We start from the raw sequence: 21127 nt of genomic DNA, 5'->3' as shown, positions 1-21127 counted from the left end.
ATGGGCTGGTCGTCAAATGAAGTGAGCCCTGACGTTACCAGGCGGCTGCGAGCTAAGAATTTGGCAAGATCACTAGTGAGATTGGAAGACTGGTAAACTCCATGGTCAAGCACTCTGGGGCTAGAACGGCGCGGAGCAGGTACAGGCGGAGGACCATTGCTTGGGCGAGGTAATGTGCTGTTATCTCGCTGGGGTCTTAGAAGAGGAGGCGGGCCATAATCTGCAGCTGTGTGACTCGTTGGCACTTGTAGCTCTGTAGCAGCGTGAGGATTTGGTGTGCTAACATCAACATGCCTCATCTGATATGGTGTAGCACCTGTATTAACACTCCTTTGTTCCAACACATATTTGGCAACAAGGTGCGTTTTAGCTTCTTCTAGATCTGAACTAGAGGCATGACTCCTTATCTCATAACCCATTTCCATGAATCCAGCTTCTAATGCCTGCATTTCAGTTCTTGCTGCTTCTAGCTCTTCATCTGCTCTGAGTGAATCCAGTTCGGCTTGCAGACGTGCTTGCTCTAGTTTAATTTCTGCCTCCTTCTTCATGAATGTTGCTCTAGTTTGAGCTGCTTCAGCTTTCGCCTTAGCTTGCAAAAGCACAATGCCAGATCTGGAGCTAACTGAAGCTTGGGCACCATGAGATGCAAATGATTGTGTCTCAACTCTCGCTGATGGTCTGTGCTCCATAATTACAAACTCTGCTTGAATGACAGTTCAGTAAATGTAAGTCACTTGTGAGTTTGTTTGCCGCTTAGCTTCGAAACAGCGCTGCTCCGTGCTTGCTGTGATGCTGTCTTTTCACTGTCTTGGCCTCACTAATGGTAGCTATCCAAGCAGCTAAACAAGGATTCAGAAACTCCACAGAAGCAGATTCTTTCTTGTGATTTTTACTGAATCAATCTTTTTTATGAAACTGAAATACAAACATACAAACCATACATCAGAAATAGTAAAAGAATAGACATTAATTACTGTAGATAAGCTCCATGTTTTTTTTAACTGCCGTTTTAACCTATTTAACTAATGTATGAACTATCAGCATGAAATAAACTATGAATATGACCAATTATGAAAAACAAATACTTACAGACATTGCTTAAACAAACATGAAAACAAACTGTAGCAAATAAGGAGAGGAAAACAAAGGCAGCTGACTCCACTGCAGGAAAAGTCAAACTGACCCAGTAACTAGGCTTCTGACAACTTCCTGTCCAACTGAGTTGTCAAAATAAAGGTCTCTCAAAATCGTTTTTTCATAATAAGAGTCATAGTAACAAGGTAGATAAATTAGTCTTACCAGAAATGTAAATGTAACCAATGAAAAATTGCACGAAAGGAAAATATTACAATGCAAAACATGACAGTTAGTGTTACCCATAATAAATTAGGACTACTATCTACAAGTCCTAAACAACAAACACATTTTATTATTACTTGAGTTTTATGTTTCGCTCCTTTGGTCACTATTTATATACTGATAAACGTGAATTGTAGTCCGCGAGTAAAGCTGCAAATTTCTCCCTGGACGTCTGCTGCTTGTGTAAAAACATTCTTACACGTGCAGCACGATTAGCAGTATATCGTTGTGTTGCACAATCAATGAATCTCTGGTTCAGTTGCGTATTTGCACGCCCAAAACGACTCCAGAGAAACAAAAACAACAGTACAATCCTGAACTCCATTGTTTTGCGCGCATACTGTTCTTCAAAACAAAAGTCACCTGTTGACGAAAGCGTGCTCGGGCACGGATCGTTTAGCGCAGTGTGAGTGCAGGCCTGCGGGGGAGTGGGGAGGGGGCCGAACCAAAACGGGCCTAGTGTGAGTACACCCTTAAAGACTTCAATTAAAATTTCAGTAGTGCATAGATTTTCATTGCAGGGATTCTTAGCAGTTTTTCTGAGGCCTTCAAAATATTTATGTCGATATCGAAATTATATCGTATCGACCGAAATTATGGAATATATCGTGATATAAATTTTGGCCATATCGTCCAGCACTACTTCAAAGTGTGGATACAGTCAGTCTCTCAAAAGTGAAAGTATAGAGCCAAAAATACACTTATGTGGTCAAAAGTATCTACACTCAGATTACATTAGAACAACCCTGGACAAAAACTGATCAAACATAATTTAACCTAGGCTAGCAACAAGCCCAACAATCTGATGTCTATTTGCAGTGAAGTTTCATACACAAAGGTGAAGAGATCTATTGCCAAGGGTGGTAATATGTCTGGTCTTTGACACTTAAAAGACTTAAGTTAATTTGAATTCATTATACCATTTTTTCCAGAAATGTAATTTAGTAAAAGTATTAAATATCAAAAATATTTTAGCCCCAAAGCAAGCAATAATTAAAAGACTGATATACAAAGTCAATACTGACATACTAATTAATGAAAGAAATAAGGTGAGAGTATGTTGACCAAATACCAAAAACTGAAGCCAACTGTCAGGAGAAGACATTTTGACAGTGACAAGGCATTTATTGGGGTCTGGATTAATTTTTTGTTGTTTTTTTCCATCAGGCTACAGACTTTACTGTAGCATAAATTGTGGGTCACAGCACACTAAAGCTCCTGTTAAAAGAAGTCAGACACAAAAAGTATGCACCGCTCTGGAAAAAATAAGAGACCATCTCAAAATGACAAGTTTCTTTGATTTTACCAAATTAAAAAACTTCTGGAATATAAATCAAGAGGAAGCTGGATGATCACAAGCCAGGAGGAGAACATACCAAGATTACATACATATACATAGAGAGAGAGAGAGAGAGATAGAGATATAGAGAGAGAGAGAGAGAGAGAGAGAGAGAGAGAGAGATTTGCCATTTAGGTTATCTTGTGGTTTTCAGATCCCAACTGGAAGTCTGGCCACCAAAAAAGTAAAATAATATATTTTGATGCTGTTAACATGCCAGCGTAACATGCCAGTCATAAATAAAAACCATAACAAATATTATTGATGTACCACTGACTTAGATGAGTGTGATTAAATTAATAAATATGATTTCAATCTAGTAGCTATTTACAATTAAGGGACTCAATTTTTTCCTGTTTACAACTTCTGATATTTTAGAAACACTCTACTACTAAAATCAGCCGATCTCAGTTTTAAAATTATCAGCTGTGCTCCACATCAATAAATGAATTACACTGTCATTAATTACACTATGTACCATTTACATTTTTATCAAACTGACATCAGCAATTTCTTAGGCTTAGCAGGTTCACTAAACAGCATGTAAATTTAGACAATCCCCAAATCTTTCTTGTGCGCATTTTGTTTTTATTGCATCACATTTTGTAGACATTTCACTTTACCACAACACAAAATCACTTTATTAATTGCTGAAAACACCACATCACAATTTTATTTGTATTTGTTTCCTCACTGCAGCACTCATCTTCATACCCCATAGTGAAGACACTGGACTCAAAGGCTTCTCGGTTTGTTGGAATCTATGTAAACAAAAGTTGATGTTTGGATGGGGAAATAACTACCAACACATTTACGTGTACCAATGCTGAAAAAAAATGCAGTGTGTAAAATATGCATTATGAGGACATGGTTATAGACTGTGGCTCAGTGAAATTTTATTAATTAGAATATCATTGCTTAAAACTTTAAATGCTTGTAAAGCCTACAAACATTTAACATTAAAACAAACCTTCTAGCCATTCTAGCCTTGTTAGTAGGAAACAACAGAGTACACAACTATCCCATCATACCATAATTTAAACAGCAAAGTTGCTGTAAAAAAATTAATTCCAATTTCTATACAGTTTGTCTGACAAACTGAGTAAAGATACCTCTGAGGAGAGACTGATGGTGATGCTGTGTCTCACTCGGGCTTCATGTCCAAGGCAAGGATGGACTTTTGATGGTTGTATCAGGAAGCAGATGGACAGCCACTGTTCTAGTGTCATTAACCGGGTAGCGGCACTGCAGTGTCAGTCTTTTGTGAAATTCCAAAGTTGATCAAGTGAGTAGGAAGCATAAAAGGATATATAAAATATATTTAAAAAAATTAATAAATAAATCCTCACAGTAACATTTAGCAGAAGATGAACAAATAGATCTGAAGGTTTATCTGAAGATCTGAAGTATACGCCAAGTCATGGGATAGCATTATGCAAGAAACACATTGTGTACAGAGAACAGATTATGGCACAGAAGGCTTTAACACTTACAATAGACACATCAAAATTATTGCAGGGGACCAAAAGAAGAGCGATCAGGTCTATGTTCTGTAGCTTCCATTGGGCATGAAGCAACTAGTTCCTGTGCCATGACTTTTGGCTTATCCGAATGTTTTCTCAGGTAGAGTAATTAGCAAGTGTCAAATTATTTTAAGTGGAAAGACATGCTGGGCTCCAGAAACATACTTCACACTATAGTGAGAGAACAGTTCTCTTTTTTTGTGTATATAATGTGTTTGTTGGAGTCATGTATTACCTGAACGGTGAATCAGTGTGGATAATGGGAGCATCTTCTGGACCAAACTTCTGTGCATATCTTATCTGATTCTCATACAGCAGATAACTGCCTTCCACCTGGATGATGACAACGACATCAGTTACATATTGATGTGATGAAGTAATTAGCATAAAGTTTGCTGACCAATATTTAAGCATTAATACCTTGTGATACCATGATCTTGAGTCAAACAACATAATGCAATAGCTCTTGTATAGTGTGAAAATTAATCTGGTATAACACCAAATTACTTTTATATAACTTTTCATTAAAATCTGTTTAAAACATAAGTCGTATCTAAAGTTAATAAGACTGACTGGAGGAGCTTCTGCTAAACATAAAAGAATCTGATTGGAATCTGCCTGGAATACAGTCCCAAACATCTGGCTACATCATTTCCAGCAGTTAAACAACTAAATTCTGCCTGATCTCTAGCATGTGTATGCTTTCCTAGTTTAAGCTCACAGACACAGTGGTGCCACAGGAGTCCAGGCTGAAGTTGAACAGAGCTCTGGTGCTGTCTGTGGCCACAGGCACGCAGGATGGATCTAGCAAAGTGGTGCTGTTGGGACTGGTGGGAGGAACAGAGCGAGTCGTGTCTGTAACCACAACCATTCTTCTTTCTGGCAGGCACACTAAACATGGGGCAAAAAAATTCAAATGTGTCATATGAGGACTGTGACATTTAAGTGTATTCCAGTAAAACATCCTGTAATTTCTCTGTATTGTACATGTATGCATTCATGTACCAATGCTGACTCATTTCTAGCAGTGTTTAGATTGCTTATTTGCTGTTTCTTAAGGATGCGTCTTCCACGAAAACAAGAAGGCAGATCTGCCAAGCGTTATCAATGTTAAAAGTACAGATGTGCAGCAATGACAAATAAAGGGAGGGAAAAAAAACATATAAAAAGGAAAAGGTTTGTTAAGCAGTTATCAAATAGATTAAAATCAATATTTAAAAAATGCAATTTACAGCATTTGTATGTTAAGTCAAATAGATGTAAATCCACACAGATTTCTCTCCTGAAATCTGTTCATTTGGGTGAGTAAAGCACTTCCGTTTAATCACAGTAAGCTTAGATTATTGAATTTCTCCAGTACTAAGGCTGGAGCGTTAGCATTAGCAGCTAACCAGTCCAGAATGCTAGCCGGGGTCAGGGAAATATCAGTTAGCAGCTAATGCTAATACTGCTCCAGTCTCACTGCTGGGAAACTAAACTGAAATGCCTGAATATCACTGCACTTCAGTAGAATGGCTTTACTGCTCCTTACAACCTGACTTAAAATTTATACATAAGACGCACTGTACTAAAAGGCTCACTGACTATTTATAAAAACAGGATAATGCTTTGTAACCTGAGCCATACTACCACATCAGGCCACATGATGTGTACCCTTAGTGACAGTTCTGTACCTCTCAGGTCATCAAATGTCACCTAGAGTGTGTCTTTTAGCGATGGTTTAAAATCTTAGCTACAAATCCTGACTATTGAGGATAAATATATAGAAATAAATTCATTTTCACATAAAGCTGCTTTAAGCTAGTATATCTGAAGTACTGTGTGAAGATTTAAGTACCAACATTTACAATCACATACAGTATATTGTAATTACGTTCTGCTTCGTTTGTGTACACATCACATACGAATAGAGCAGATGTGGGAAAATAACAGACTTCAATTACATGTAACAAAACAAAGTAAACTTACACACTACAATCAACAAAGAATATTGTTAATGTATAAAACTTTTATATTAGAGATAGTCTGTAGATGTTTGGTTCCATGTTATTCTGGATATCTTCAATAATATGTATTTGTTAAACTCAAGCACACTCTATTTAACCTGAAACTGGATTATTCAAACCAGAGGATTGTTGATACCATAGACTGTGTGTAAAGCCACCACAGGTCGGGCGCCCCCTGCTGTTCGGTTGCAGAAAGCTGTTTAACCCCACCCAAAACAGACAACTTTCAATCACGTTTTTCCCCCAATATCCTGTAATTCTACCTCCTTTATTTAAATGCAACAGCTAGTGTAGCCTCTGCTTACATTGTCAAATTTTTATATCCCCACAGAATTCGTTTTTTAAAACGTTCTTCAGCTCTATTCAAAAAGGTGTGGTTTTTGTAAAAGGGCTGGGTTACACCTAGCCGGGGTGGGACTGTATGGGTGGGACCATAGACTGTGTATAGCTCGGTGGAGGCAGCCCCCAGGGGTGGGTTTATTTAAATGAGCAGGCTGTCTCTCAACAGTCTTTCTCCCTCCTCTGGTCTCTACTGCACAGACTCAAGTTTCAGGATCACAAACATGGCGGAAGATTTGTTGTTTTTGGGTTCATTTTCATTGAATGAATGGGAACAATGACCATCTTTTTTACAGTCTCCGGTTGATGTATATAGAAAATTACCTTCTGAAAGGAATGATTTTGTAATGGTTAGACAAACACTGTGCACATATATGAATCACATGCTATTGTTTTTCATAATATAAGTCCCAAACCTTATTGCAATTTATTATGTTACATAGTTTTACTAGGCAAAGACGCACTTACAAATAAAGATTTACAGGTTCCCAAAATGTACATGTAACTTACCCAGCAAATCTCTGACTGGAAACTTGCAGCGCTGAACCAGAGAGTGTTCCACCTTGAAAGTTGCCACATTCACAGCACTGAACTCCACCTTAGCAACTACGTCTTTTAAACTGAACTCCTGCACGTACACAAAATCATCAATCAGTATATGTTACACAAGCAACAGTAGAGTCACTGAATAGAACAGAATACAAACTGTTTTCCTTCAGTGACTGACCACAAGATGGCAGCAAAGTTAAACATCTGTAATTCATTACTGCAGGGGAGTTCAATCTTCACAAAAGGTCAGAATGGGTTCAGGTTTTCATTTTAAACAACCAACAGCTTATCTAATTTTACTTGTTTAATCAGTTGGTCAGTTTTTAAAACAACCACGTGCTTCTGCTTCGCTAATATGAAAACCTGCAGCCACACCAGTCTTTTGCTGAGAACACTGGACACCCCTACATTATGTATGAATGTCACTTGTTGTTGCATTATCATTACTGTTTCCACACACCTCATAAGTCATGCCAGGGCTGTACAAAGGCATCTCCACACTCAAGTAATCATTTTTACTCTTCAGCCTGTAATCACCAAGCCGCACAAGCTCCCAATCGAGCATGCGCTGCCCCACATACAGCTCCCACTGCACATCTTCAGAGCCATAGTGCAGGACCACCAGAATCCCTCCTTCTGTACACTTGCCCTCTAGCCATGCGGAAACACCTGACATGAGAATAAAGAAATAATTATTACAAATTTATAGGAAACACAGCATACATTGAGACTACTATACCAACATTATGGTTTCATTTTGTTGTAGCAAAGTTGGTATTTAAGAGCCCAAGCATTTTAGAATTTACATTGAGGAAATAATTAATTGAAAAAAGCTCTATTTGTCTCTAGTTTTATAACTATCTTTAGATATATACAATAACATGATATGTCATGGGATAGAAAGCTAAACAAGGTTGCTCTGGCCGGTGTAATACGCATGGGGCTCCTGCAATAAATGTGGATGTGATTCTGCCATATGTTTTTTTTTTTTTTTTTTTACATTTGTGCTGTCCACTGAGAGGTACTTTGTGTTATTTGTGACTAAACTTAAGCATACATGTTATTTTCATAACAAGGCATATGCACATCTGAAGAAGAAGAAAAAAAAGGATATTGCATTTCTCTTTATAAACACACAGCCTATTCTTCACACATTTTTTCCCTCTTCCAAGCTGTGTGGTACTTAATTCTAGTTAATTTGGCTCTAGATAAATCACTACTTATTTAATACAATTTGTTTACATACTGAGAATTAATTATTTTAGGCTAAAAGAAAAAAAACAGGAAACAAAATGCATCAAACGAAAATGCTCACCTGGTTGTTTTACATCACACACAACATCAGCACTATAGCTGTAGCGCTGCTTTGCTGGAAAGATGATGAAGTCAAAGGTAAAGGCCAGGATGTATCTCTTGTACTGCACACTAATACCCTGAACATAAACACCAAAGAGTACTGTGAGCTAGCGACAACTGTGCACTGCACAATAACATGCCCTATATAAAACAAAAACACCAGAGAAATAAAAGGAGAATAACTATAAATGCAAAAGATCCACCTTCTGAGTGACCAGGCGGTGTGAAAAGGGGACTTGAAGTGTATAGGCATGGCTGCCATTGCTGAAAGGGAGCTGGAACAAGTGAAGACCTTGGTGCCCCGCCTCCTTCCAGGTCATGGTTTCATCCTTAACTGTTATACTGTGGAGTGATACATCAGCAGCAAACACACCCAAAGTGATGGAGAACATGCTGGTTGATGAATCTGTATCTTTTGAGAGAACACAAACACCCCAGGGGTGCAGTTAACTTATTATGTACAAATGATGGGTGCCACAAGCATTTAGACCCAAATATCCAGGTAGATATATATGAATAAAGGTATCTGTTGGATTTTAGTTATAGTAGTGGTCACTCACTATTAATGAGAGTTGGTGTTTGAGGCACGTATGGTGTCCGGAGGAGTTGGAGGCTGCGATGTTGAGTGTGAAGCCAGATCATATCCTCCCAGTGATGCATGAAAAAGAGATCCACTGACAGAGACTGAGCATATAGGCCCTGTATGACACCACTCTGTGGGTATCAATAAAAGACCTAGATTAGGTTAGGGAAAAAAAAGCTGAAATTCTATTATTCTGCAGTTTTTTTTTTTTGTATGAAATATACAATATAACTGGAGGGAATTCATGTGGAAATGTATAACTCATTATTTTATTACAGAGACCTGGAGAAAACTGGGAATGCTGGCAACTGTGTGGTCAGGAAGCTGGACATTGGCATTTATTTTGGGGATGCCCAAAATTAAGGTCCTATTGGTCAGATTTGCACAATACATTACAAAAAATATCGGACTTAGGAATTAACCAGAGATTTGACATTATATTTTTAAGGAGAGATCAGTCCTCAAGCTATAGGATTAAATAGATATCTGTGGAAAATTCTTTTGATTGCAAGTAAAAAAGCTGTAACAAGGAAATGGCGTATACCTGATCCCCCAGTAATGGAAGAATAAATGAATACAGCCAATGAAAAATATGTAATGTAAAAAATTCGGTTTTACTTACTTTTCATTGTTTTGTATACGTTTTTTTCTTATGTTGAAGGCATAAAAAATGTGATATCAGAAAAAAAGTACATTGTGAATGTCAATTCTTAGAAGTACACACTGGAAAAATAAAGAATTACAAAAAAAAAGAAAAATACAATAAATACAATGCCAGCAGACATCAAACTTTGTAAAAATGTATTTCAGGAAGGTGGCAACATTTTAGATAGATAAATAGATCTACTAAACTCAAAGACAGACCATTCAAAATGTCTGACAGGTTTAAGCATAATGAGAGACCAATCAGCGTGCACTGAATGAAACACTCTCTCCTCGGTCTCATTTTATTTTTCCCTCCAAAAGGTCCCCAAACATTTTCTGAGACACTGTATATGACTTGCAGGTGTCAAGGAGCTGCTATTAGCATGTGTGAGAATCACATCACAGGAGAGATGGTATGTGATGCTTAGTGAAGGCAGTAAGAAGTGTTAGCAAGTACCATCATCAAACTCGGGTCAACCTAAAATCTACAGATCATTACAGTATTTACCTTTATTTGAGCTCCCTGTGCCCCAGATGGAATTCTGATCTCCACTGTCTGACCTTTCAGGGTGGCTTCATAACCACCTTCATGCAGCTCACACTCACTCAGCGTTCTTTCACCAATTCCCATCCGCATCCCTCCATTCCCAAACCAGCCTTGCACCAGAGAAGAAAGGATCAGGGGAAAAGTTGAGAGTATGTAAAGGCCATCCACCACAGGTTCAGCTGAGGAGAACGAGAGAAGGTAAATTAACAGTTGTCAGAACTATGCTGAAAAGTGCCCTTAACCAGTAATTAAAATTTCACATGTATAAGCTACTGCTGAAATCGTTTTTCTTTTTTCTTTTCCAGCCATAAATAGGATTCCCTATTTAAACTTAGCATCTATAACAATTTATGCACACATTCTTGCTCCAGTATAGTAAAACTTGCTAAACTCTTTGCACAGGCCATCGAAATCTCAACTGGGATGGACATGCCCTCGAACAGGATAGTGATGACCGCAGTGACGGCTTCCACCTGGATGTCTTGTTCCTGATGGACACAGAGGGGGAAAAAGCTGAATAGACGCATTAATTAAAGCACAATTATATTTCTGTGTGTATATGATTAATAAGTTTATGCATAACTTTGAGAGATAGACCCATTCCAATTATGTAATATTTGGGTACTCAAGGTAACACTACTACAGGGGAGGAGGAGAGGAAAAAAAATTAAAAAGGCATTTGTTTTTCAATTTAGTCAAGATAATCAGTCGCCGGTTCCTGTTGAGGATGATGCAGTGCAAAGTAACACTTGTTATCTGTGCAGCAAATGTGGATGTGTGTGATTTTTTTTAAATCAATCTGACATTAATCTGATATTAAAAAACAATACATAGCCAGATTAAAAGATAGTAAAAACATAAAACAAGTCAACAAATTTACTGATTCAGACCGGAAAAACAAACTAATCAACATTTTACCACATGTGAAGACAGACTCTGTAAATTCAAACCTTGAGTGTATAGGACAATGGAGAAGAGTAGGCACTGCGTAGTAGTATTCGGGTATCTGTGGACACAATGTGGTACCCTAAAACTGCAGCCTCTTGAATTGATTGAGATGCTTGATGGGCATCTCCTTGTCTGTAGAAGACCACACGGCTCTTGCTAAGTCGCTTAGCTCGGTCTTCAGGTGCCTGCATTGATGTATTCAGCAAAGGAACATCACAGGTTAAGAGCATGAAAGCATACATCAGCTATTTAAACAAGGCTAGTTATTTTTTATAGACTGAAGCTTTTGTACACACAAATAGCAGCATATTACATGTACCTCAGACAGCAGATTAAGCCGTTTCACTCCTCCTTGCAAAACAACTGGGAAGTGCCATTGAACTGAAGCCTTTAGAGAAAGATCATTTAAAGATATTTTGTCTTATTCCCAATCCAAGCATGATGCAGGACATCACAATGGTCCCACCTCCATGTAGTTCTCTTCACAGACGATCTCTCTGGGGCTCCAGGGTTGCGCTAGAGAGCAGAGAAGCTTGAAGGGGTAAGCATTAACACGTCCATCAATCTGCCTGTTGACAAACCACACCTGGAGTCTGAACTCAGTGTCTTTCTACAAACACAGAACAGAAAGAGAACAAACATGGTCATCTTATGTAGTAGTGCAAACCTTCGAAATTGTTTTAAAACCAAAAAGGGGGCTAAAGGAATATTTCAGCATAATTCAGCCACTCAATTGTCAACTGGAGTAGTTACACCAGCTTTACTGTGATGGTGATGGACTAGGAGCTGCATTCTTTTTTGTGCAGTGATAAAAAAGGGAAGGTCAAACAGTCAAACAATGCAATCATATAATTTTATAAACAAGCATCACTTGTAATTGTGTTAAACTACTTAAATATTTAAACTGATATTTTAGGTGTACATTTAAACTCTTACAACTCTAGGACAAATATGAGGTCACCATAAGGTAAAGAAAATATTTAAGAACATTTTTTTAGAACACAGCCTGTTTTTGTTAAGCATGAAGTTAAGAAAAAAAAAGTATGTCTAAAAAGATTTTCTATCTAAAGACACTTTTGTGAATCCAGCCACAGACATTTCTCAAATACAGTCATAATTTGATTTAGTATGCAGATTCTGTATGCATTATACATTTTAAGACAAAACTTCATTAATCATAAATGTAAACATTGGCATCAGCCAATGCTTATAACCATTTAAGAAAACTTTTCTAGGAGAGGGTGTTTAAAGAAATTTGACTTCAGCTGTCTGGTTAACATCACCACCTGTAAAAGCAATTCTGACTACAACAAACCACACTAAATGACTATTTAGCTCAACTTCCACTGGAGGAATTCCCTTTTAAAACAGGAGATGAGATGAAAACCCACAACCAACCTATTACAATATTTTGTAAAAATGTCAACAATAAGTTATATTACAGTGATGCATGCAGAGTAAATGAGGTTGCATAACATACCTTATTGTCTACATGGCAGGCAAGGTAAGAGGCCCTGAACACGAGATCCCCATGGTAATTCAAGACCACAGTGTATCCACATTCTGCAGCCTGTTGGCTAGACAGGAAGTGGATAGCAGTGCTGTCTGGAAGACAGGAAATTATGTCATATGTCTGTTAATGACTGGAGAAGGTAGAAAAAGTAAAATACAAAAAGGCATACGCTGACTAACCACGAAACACTTTAAAACAGTATTGAAACTAACAGGTGAAGGAATTACAGCCAAAAGAACTGACCAAAAGGTGACGGGCCTACCTCACTGCTCTCAATGGCTTTCACATCATTAATTAAAGGTACAGAGCACAGTGTCTCTCCCCAAAGTGTATTTTGAACCTACTTCTTGTAATGAAGATTTAACATTTTTCATCAAGTTTGAAAAGATGTTTTCTTACATGTTCTTACAAATTTTTTCCAATACTTTTGTTTATTATTGATAATTTAGTTTATTCTTAAATGTTTTTGTTAGAAATTGACAATACTTGAGGCATGTTTATGACATGGCTAAGCAGGGTGTGTATACACACACCTGTTTGATCTATTTAAATAAAAAATAAATAAATAAATAAATATACTGGACATTATATGGGTACTATGTGACCTTAACGCTTTGACTTTTTTTTTGTTTATTTTCTTTAGTGAGTAAATATATAAATCGGTTGTTTTTGGGCACTTTTGGAGACACAAAAGTTGAGTGTAACCTGTGTAAGTGAGCCTTTTACCCATCTCCCATTGAGCTTCTGTCCCCAGCACTTTGTGTAATGCGGTACTGTAACAAATTAACGATTAGTCGACAATAACGAAAAAAATTAAGTAAAATCAACATTGGCGATTTTATCGACTAATCTTTGCAGCCCCATTTCCCAACCTTTAAAAAATGCTTTTATTGCAGTCATGTTTGGGTTTGGCCACACATGGTCAGTGTACTGAACCAAATCATTCTGAATTTGAATTGAACAAAATTTGAATTGAAAAAGAAAAAAAAAAAAAAAAACATCAACTAACCAACTAACACTTGGAAACACTTATGGGTGTAAGCCATAAAGACATCAGTGAGGGTATCTTAAACTGAATTTATTATTCACTCACTGTGTAAGTAGTTAAACATGTACTGTACACTGTATTTCACCTTCAAAGCTGAACTGCACCTCACTCCCCAGAAAGCTGGCCTTAATGGTCAACCAGAAGTGACGTTCATGGCACTTCGCTGTAAAGATCCCTTTACAGAGGACACAACACAACCATAAACACAGTCACTGACAGCTTTTAACTCACACACGTACACAATTACAGACCTTATCATTTCACAACTTATCTAACAATCAATGGTAAAGATAGAGAACAGTTACGGAGAAAAAGCATTCTAGAATATGAAGTAATAAAACAGTAAATCTGTCTCTGTTTTTGGCGGCTGTGTAGAGCTGCTCCTGTGCAGGGTTATTTCCTGTTGTGGTCAAGAAGTGACTACATTATTACCCTGAGAATTCAGAGTGAGTCATGCCTGGCTGACAAGGCACACCAGGCCAACGCCATGTCAAGTGACTTTGATTAATGATTTCATTTAGAAAGACTTCCCTTTTTGTTTTTTTAAACAATGTGGTCGTCATCACATCTCAGAAATGCTACTGAATTCACTGGGAAACTGTGCGACTAAGGAAAGATGAACAATGGCTTACAAAACAATGCAGACCTACACAAGGTAACAAACTATGCAGCTAAGTCAATTTATAATAATAAGGTTTTAACTTTAATAATGCACACTTTTACTTTCACTGTGAACAAACAGCTAGAGTCACTGCTACTGCAAGTGACGAAGGGGAAATTCCTCTTAGCCTTTGCTTTCTTCCTTCAAAACACTTCAAACTTTTGACCTTGTGACTTACCAAAAGGCACAGAGATGGAGCAGCAGAGAGGGAGGCTCGTGAGAAGCCAACTAAAAATAAACAAATCGTTTATGTAACGTTTCTAAAGCGCTACACATTACTTTAGAACATAACAGTTACAGTAAACACACAGTTAAACACGTCTAAACTGTAGATACAGTAGCCTCTCTGATAAAACTCTAATTACTCACCTCAGAAGCATAATGCGAGACGTTAAACTCATTATAGTAGGTATTTTTCTTGATTAAGCGTTTTAGCTCGGCGTTGAAATGATATAAGTAGCTACAAAAGCTAACAAGGTTTGATACTAGCGCCATTTTGAACACGTGAACGTGCCCGTCCGCTTTGGTCAAATTGTGTAAAAATAATTCGTACAGGCTCGGGTGGCTGCGCACACCTGCGCCTAATCAAGCGTACTTAGACCAGCCGCTCAAAGGGTTAATACACAGATTCCCTAGGTAATAAATGAATGTATCATTTGTATTGAATATATTAAATATATTCAATTTATTGAATTAAATCTAGATGAATTAAAAAACGCAAACCAAAAAAACGGTTAAAAAAACACCAATATTTTGATAACTCTACAAAAAAAATCAGATTTATTTAATAATAGCTAAATAAAATTAACTTTAATTACACCATATCTGGGCAAATCACATTTACATATATTATGTATTCACAAGGAACAATTTTAGAGTACTGAATAAATGCATTACTTTCTATTTAAGAGGCAGGTTGACTTCAGGGTGCACATTGTTTTTATAAGCTAAAATAGGCTGGCTGCGTGAGCACGTGGTGAAAAATAAGAGTCTGTGTTGCAGCGCCAAACTGATAAGTTTTATGTCTATGATGTGATTATTAACTAAAGGACTCCACAAAGAGTCCATATGAGGAGCACGGGTCCTGTACATGTGCGGTGTACAACCCACATGGTTAAACCATGTTTAACCACTCCTGGTCCAATCACTGACACTGATGGGGTCTGAAATCCATATGGGGATATATGTGGCCCACATGAAACTTGAAACAAGGACAAAACCAATTTGCAGATGGTCCTCGCTGCAAAACCACAAATCCAGGTGGCGCATGGGACTGGATCTGATCCAACTCCTCCAACGTCGTGTTTTCATTGGTCTGAAGCAGATCGGACACTATCCATAACCCTATCCCTAACCTGAACCCACCCCTTGGATTTATGGGAGGAGTTGAATCAGATCCAGCCACACCCCCTGGATTTATGTTTCTGCAGCAAGTGGTATTTCTCTGGGTATAATGCATATTCCGTTGAATCGGTATAAATGTGCACACAACTATACCTTTAAAATATTTGTTTATTAGTAAGCATAATGTCTTGTACATTGACCTAATTGCAAAAGTAAGATCTACTAAGATCTACTAGTAAAAAATCTACTTAGAACACTGAAAAAAATAGTATTTGTTACCGGTCCCCACTCTCTACCTATAAACTTTACCATGACATATAAAAATATAAATAAGTCCTTAAGAGATGTATTTTTGGCAGTTGTGTGACTCCAAAGCCTATATGCCTTATTGTTTTTATAATAAGTCCATAATATTTAAGTTAAAATACACATTTTAGTTGTGTCCCTGGGTTTCACTCATTCCTGTTACCGTAACACTTTACCCCATCTGACAAATTTGGAACATTCTACAAGTCACATCTACAACAGAAAGTTTCGTCAGTTGGTTCTTCTGAAGACCAAAATTAAGTTCCCTCATTTGTTTTTCTGTATATTTGATCTTATCGTAACTATGACTGAGATTGTCTTTTGTTTTTGTTAATTCTATGCTAAAACTCATTCTTGTTACTTTCATCCCTGTTACTCAAAACAAAAAGTAACAGGAATTAAGTGCCAGTAACATAAGTGGGTTCCAGTAACAGGAATGAGTGCCATTAACATGAGTGATTTTTTTTGTTATTAATATAAATTATTTGAACACACAGTCAACCATTTCTTTAAAATAAATACTTTTTTGACAAACTTAAAACCTTGTAAAAAAAAAAAAAAAAAAAAGCTGCCCAAGTTTGACCAGTCCATGTTTTGAATAGTTAAATACATGTATTTTATTCAGAGTTGAAAAAGGATTTAAAAATAAATTTAATTTGGAAGAGTTACTACAAGCAAATGGCACTCATTAGGTGGAAGGACCCATTAGTCATTATGGCTGTTTCTACACCAGGGGTCATCAATGTTGACATTAAAAATCAGAAGCACGTGTAAACCAATACAACTCGTTAGAGGTTTAAAGACTGAGAATATAGCCAATAAAGAGAAATTACGCGTGCTTCAGCTGGACTTGAACCTCTGGTGTACAACCTTTCTTATAATAGCTTGCCCATCCCTTTCGATTGTTTTGGGGAGCAACAGGTACAGCACTGTGCTGTGTTTTCACATTCTGCGTTTTTCACAAAAATGTACACATTCAGACGATCCCTTACACAGGCGACGACAGTGGATCTGCAGGATGATCAGCGGGAGGATCCCTGATCACACTGAATTATGTAGAGACACACCAGGGCTTCAGTAAGATAAAGCGAATGGATGAGGGGACAAATCGTGTACCGTTAGTAACTTTATGTAAACAAAGAAAAGGTAACTCGAGTTAGTATTTCAGAAATGAAGGAGGGCAGATGAACTGCCGGTGTGCCTTGAATTTAGGCGTGACAGTGCGCCTGCACTAACAGCAGCTAGGAATAGCCTGACTGAATTAATATCGGAATTAATCAAAACAGACCCCTCCCTGCCTTATCGATGTGAATGCATGGGGTCGACATGAGTACCAGTGTAAGTAATCTAACGTTACGAATCTACGCTTCGTTATGTCTCAGCGATTGAAGGCTATGTTTGTGTGTGTCACAGCATGTGCTGCTTATGCTCGTAATGTGCTGAACAAGATACAATTCGATTTAAAACACAAATAATCAAAGTAAAACCGAATTATTTTAGTCCTGATCGCGGCGGCTGTTAGCGCTGTTAACGCCCGGCGGTCTCCAGCTGCTCTCACTGGGCTGAGCTGCTGCTGCTGAGAGGCTTGGGGCGCGTTGCTAGGAGACAGGGCGTGGGTGTTGGCGGCAACAGTGAAGGCTAATTTTATTGCTAATGTTTAATTTACACTGTAAATTCTCATTTATTGACCTTGGTGTAAAGCTGCAGCCTAGAATTAACATTAATCATAAAAACAGGCGGCGTTTACACTCTTTCTTACACACAGTACTGTACTGTATTCATTTCTACATGCATTTCTACATGTGTAAATTCAACTGAAGCTACTTAAACACATTATATTATTGTACACACTGTACATTTGTGTATATAACGTTATATTTTTTCTTATTCTTTACGTCTGTGCTTTTTTCGTTTGTGTAACAGATAAAGGAAGGAGAATTAAAGAAGAGATTGCAGCAGTTCCTGACTGACCTGGCAATATTGGGATCTTTACAGGTTGGATGAATGAGTGATAACCATTTTCAAGAGTAATGAATCACTGTGCTAAAAATGATCATATATTATGCTGGAGAAACTGTAATTAGAATGAAAATGAAACACCTCATTCCTGCTTTTCTTTTTCACCCCTCTGTTTGCAGGGATTTCGTTATTTTCAGCCCTGGTTAAGGGGGAAAGAGGAACTGCTGCTGACTGTCGTCAATGAGGACATGGTGGGTTTCTGTCATGATAGATGCATACTGGGCCATATCATACCCTTTGCTTATGGGACTATCACTTACTTTAGCAAATTTACTTGATTTATTTATACATTTGTCAAATAAAGAGGCCTCTATCTGTGGTCATGCTTTTAAACTACATCTTACAGTCTTTAAAGATTTTAATTAAAAACTGTTCTTTTTGTATTTATTTCAATTTTCATCATATCCATTTTCAACCCATTTCTCCAATATAAGATGCCAACTACGCTTTAAGGATGAATATTACTTAGTGCAACCTCTAAGTTATATAAAGCAGACTGTCGCATATTTTTGGATGCTTAAAATATAACATCATTTCTACTCATAGGGATGGCGATCTCCTGGATTTCCTGTCTCCGTGGCCTCCTCCTTTACCAGCTCAACATGTAGTAGCAGCTACAGCCTGGCTAGCGACTATGACAGCTCCCCCTTACCTGGGGAAGGTCCTCAACCACAGCCACAACCCAAACCTCCACCTCAAAAGCCTCCCCGACAGCAGACCAACAGGTAGAGAATATTTAAAAATGTCTTTGTTTGAAAATTTAAACAGCACACTCACCACTGAATGAAACCACCACTGTTTCATTTCCTAAAGGTGTAATGATTCCCATCTCCTCCCAGCATCACCCAGTGAGGAGGAGATTGCTGTGCCTGTAAGTGACAGTAAGATGTTTTCCCTCTTATTTTAGAATTTTTTTTTATAATAATCGTTGATTAAAACCATTTATGTGTTTAAATACAGGAAATTAACTGCACCCTTTTCCTGTTGGCTGGTTATGCTAAATATGGCCGGCCATATGCCTGGATACGATCCAATCATGAGCGCTTAGTTAACATTGGGGGCACTGATTCGCTGGTGAAAGACACACCCATGAAGCTGAAGTCTATTACAGATTGGACTACAACTTCAGAAGGTTGGTAGACTTCCACTTTAAAGTGCTTATATCGTTTTTTTTTATGAGGTATGCAACACTATTAAAGTTTTAAAACATGCAATCTCTATTTGATGGCACGTGTGAATGGTAAGTATGCATTCAAAACTGATGTCACATTAACCCAATGATTATTTCAATTACACATCATTATATCAGTTTCTGGTTCTGAATGTTGGTTTTCATATTATTATCAATGAATTGCCCAGCCATATCTGGAGGACTGGTGTCCATCACAGTTTTGTGATTCCCTGCTCATAAGCACTTGATCCAGCTCATTTAGTAATTGCCAGGTTTAATATGTGTGTCTTAGCAGGACTACCTCCAAACAGCGCTGAACTCGGGCTCTCCAATGTTTCATAATACAGTCCAAAAACAACCTTTTAATTCTAACTTCTTGAGAAATATAGTCATATAAAAATAAGTATGACAGTTTTTTTTTTCTTTTTTACATTTCCCCTACAGGAACACGTGTGTGGGATGTAGTGAATGAGTTGGTGGGTCTGTGCACTATGCCTCCTCCAGACAATCCTTTCTCTCTGGACATGCGCTACCTCCAAACCCTTCCCCTCCCAGAGCGCTTCCTGGTCACTGGGGCCCTCCTTAACTTCTTGGAGATGATTGTGGTTGAGGGAAGTCGAGAGGAACCCTTCTACGATCTGGGTGGGTGTATAACAGGAAATACTGGACACACATTGAATATTATACCTGATATTGACTCCACCATAATGGAAGAAGTGAACAGAATAATAACTTATCATTAACATTACTTTAAAAGCGTATCTCTGAAATTCCTACTACATAATAGTAAAAGTATTTTTTCCTTTAAACTGCAAGTTGATGATTTTATAACCCAACATTGTTTCTGTTAGTTAATCATGAAATGCCCATTCAACATAACTGGCAACTGGCATTACCAAATGCTGAAAAAAAGGAATTACAATAGAGAACTAGAATTCTAGAAAACACAGCTCCATAGTTCAATGCTGGGAGGCTTTATACCCTATTTTTCCTTTTCTTGCATTTGGCATGAGGCCAATATGTTTGTGATTATCTGCTAAAGAGTCCTAATCTATGGTTATGATAAAAGAAACATAATACAGAAAAACACTGGAGGTGCTTTTTATATTTTTGTCCTTAATACTCATCCATTTGTACCCTCTTTCTTTCTAGTTATGAATGAGATGAACCCCTTGAGGCGACTCCACTTCCAGAGCCTTGTTGAGCTCCAGAGGCTTCGCAGGTTTAAGAGTGGCAGTCCTTTACTGCTGGACTCATCAGAAAACCAGTAAATTCCAACACACTGCCATTGCTCCGACTGGGTGCAGTCTGGAGAACACAAAAAGAAATTTGCACACAAAGGAACGACTGTAATCATTCAGATGCAGGAACAGAATGATACCAGACATTCAGATGTTCCAAAAGTAAAGCCAACATTTAAAGAAATGCTTTTATTCCAAGGTGTGTGGATATGGACTCCACAAAAAAAAAAAACTTTTGGTGCTGAATAACAGAAGTGCTATTTATCTCACTGTAGAATTGTAATGCAAATCTTGTTTGCACCGTTTATCCTTAAAACATTTTAAAACTTTATTTGTAATAGATTAGTTCCACAAATGTTGAGGTTTTCACTTTTCAGATTCACCCGTTTTGTTTTGTACCGTCATGAAATCCACTCATGCTGAAGCACTGGTGAACATTGTCACGGCAATAAAGTGATGTCTGTGCTTGTTAATATTAATCAACATAAGAGTAAATCTTTGGAATGATTGTATGAGACTATATTCGTCTCAAGTGCATTTAAGACCATCTTGGCATTAAAACATTATACATTTGATTACAACAAGATTTGATTGAGTACCTTCTTGCCTAAAGCCTAACCATAGGCTCAC

At 37.7% G+C, this 21127-nt stretch overlaps 2 protein-coding genes across 9 annotated transcripts; one reads left to right on the top strand and one right to left on the bottom strand.

Annotated features, from left to right (window-relative positions):
• Window positions 1-2532: 2532 nt before the first annotated feature.
• On the bottom strand, window positions 2533-14958 carry zpax4 (zona pellucida protein AX 4). 2 transcript variants are annotated; one of them, XM_022678410.2, is made up of 18 exons: window positions 14786-14958; window positions 14595-14644; window positions 13841-13930; window positions 12675-12799; window positions 11661-11804; window positions 11514-11582; window positions 11197-11379; window positions 10605-10734; window positions 10208-10425; window positions 9032-9185; window positions 8675-8883; window positions 8431-8548; window positions 7576-7784; window positions 7077-7194; window positions 4943-5112; window positions 4457-4554; window positions 3811-3956; window positions 2533-3459 (listed from the first exon to the last, which is right to left on the bottom strand). In XM_022678410.2, the coding sequence occupies exons 1-17, from the start codon at window positions 14815-14817 to the stop codon at window positions 3854-3856; spliced, it is 2220 nt and encodes a 739-aa protein (XP_022534131.2). In that variant the 5' UTR covers window positions 14818-14958; the 3' UTR covers window positions 2533-3459; window positions 3811-3853. The 2 variants fall into 2 exon arrangements, with proteins under 2 accessions (XP_022534131.2, XP_007248213.4); XM_007248151.4 differs by having other exon boundaries at window positions 2539-3459; window positions 10638-10734; window positions 14786-14956.
• Window positions 14213-21081, top strand: si:dkey-19b23.7 (uncharacterized). Of its 7 annotated transcripts, none has more exons than XM_022678412.2 (8): window positions 14213-14410; window positions 17990-18061; window positions 18205-18276; window positions 18632-18810; window positions 18899-18956; window positions 19046-19217; window positions 19701-19898; window positions 20409-21081. In XM_022678412.2, exons 1-8 carry the CDS (start codon window positions 14372-14374, stop codon window positions 20525-20527), a joined length of 909 nt encoding a protein of 302 aa, XP_022534133.2. In that variant the 5' UTR covers window positions 14213-14371; the 3' UTR covers window positions 20528-21081. The 7 variants fall into 7 exon arrangements, with proteins under 7 accessions (XP_022534133.2, XP_007248107.3, XP_049338734.1 ...); XM_007248045.4 differs by lacking the exon at window positions 14213-14410 and adding an exon at window positions 17054-17404; XM_049482777.1 differs by lacking the exon at window positions 14213-14410 and adding an exon at window positions 17069-17143.
• Window positions 21082-21127: the final 46 nt, after the last annotated feature.

This window comes from Astyanax mexicanus, chromosome 8, assembly GCF_023375975.1.
Source record: "Astyanax mexicanus isolate ESR-SI-001 chromosome 8, AstMex3_surface, whole genome shotgun sequence".
NCBI classification, from domain to species: domain Eukaryota; kingdom Metazoa; phylum Chordata; class Actinopteri; order Characiformes; family Acestrorhamphidae; genus Astyanax; species Astyanax mexicanus.
This window is presented reverse-complemented; position numbering and strand designations above follow the sequence as displayed.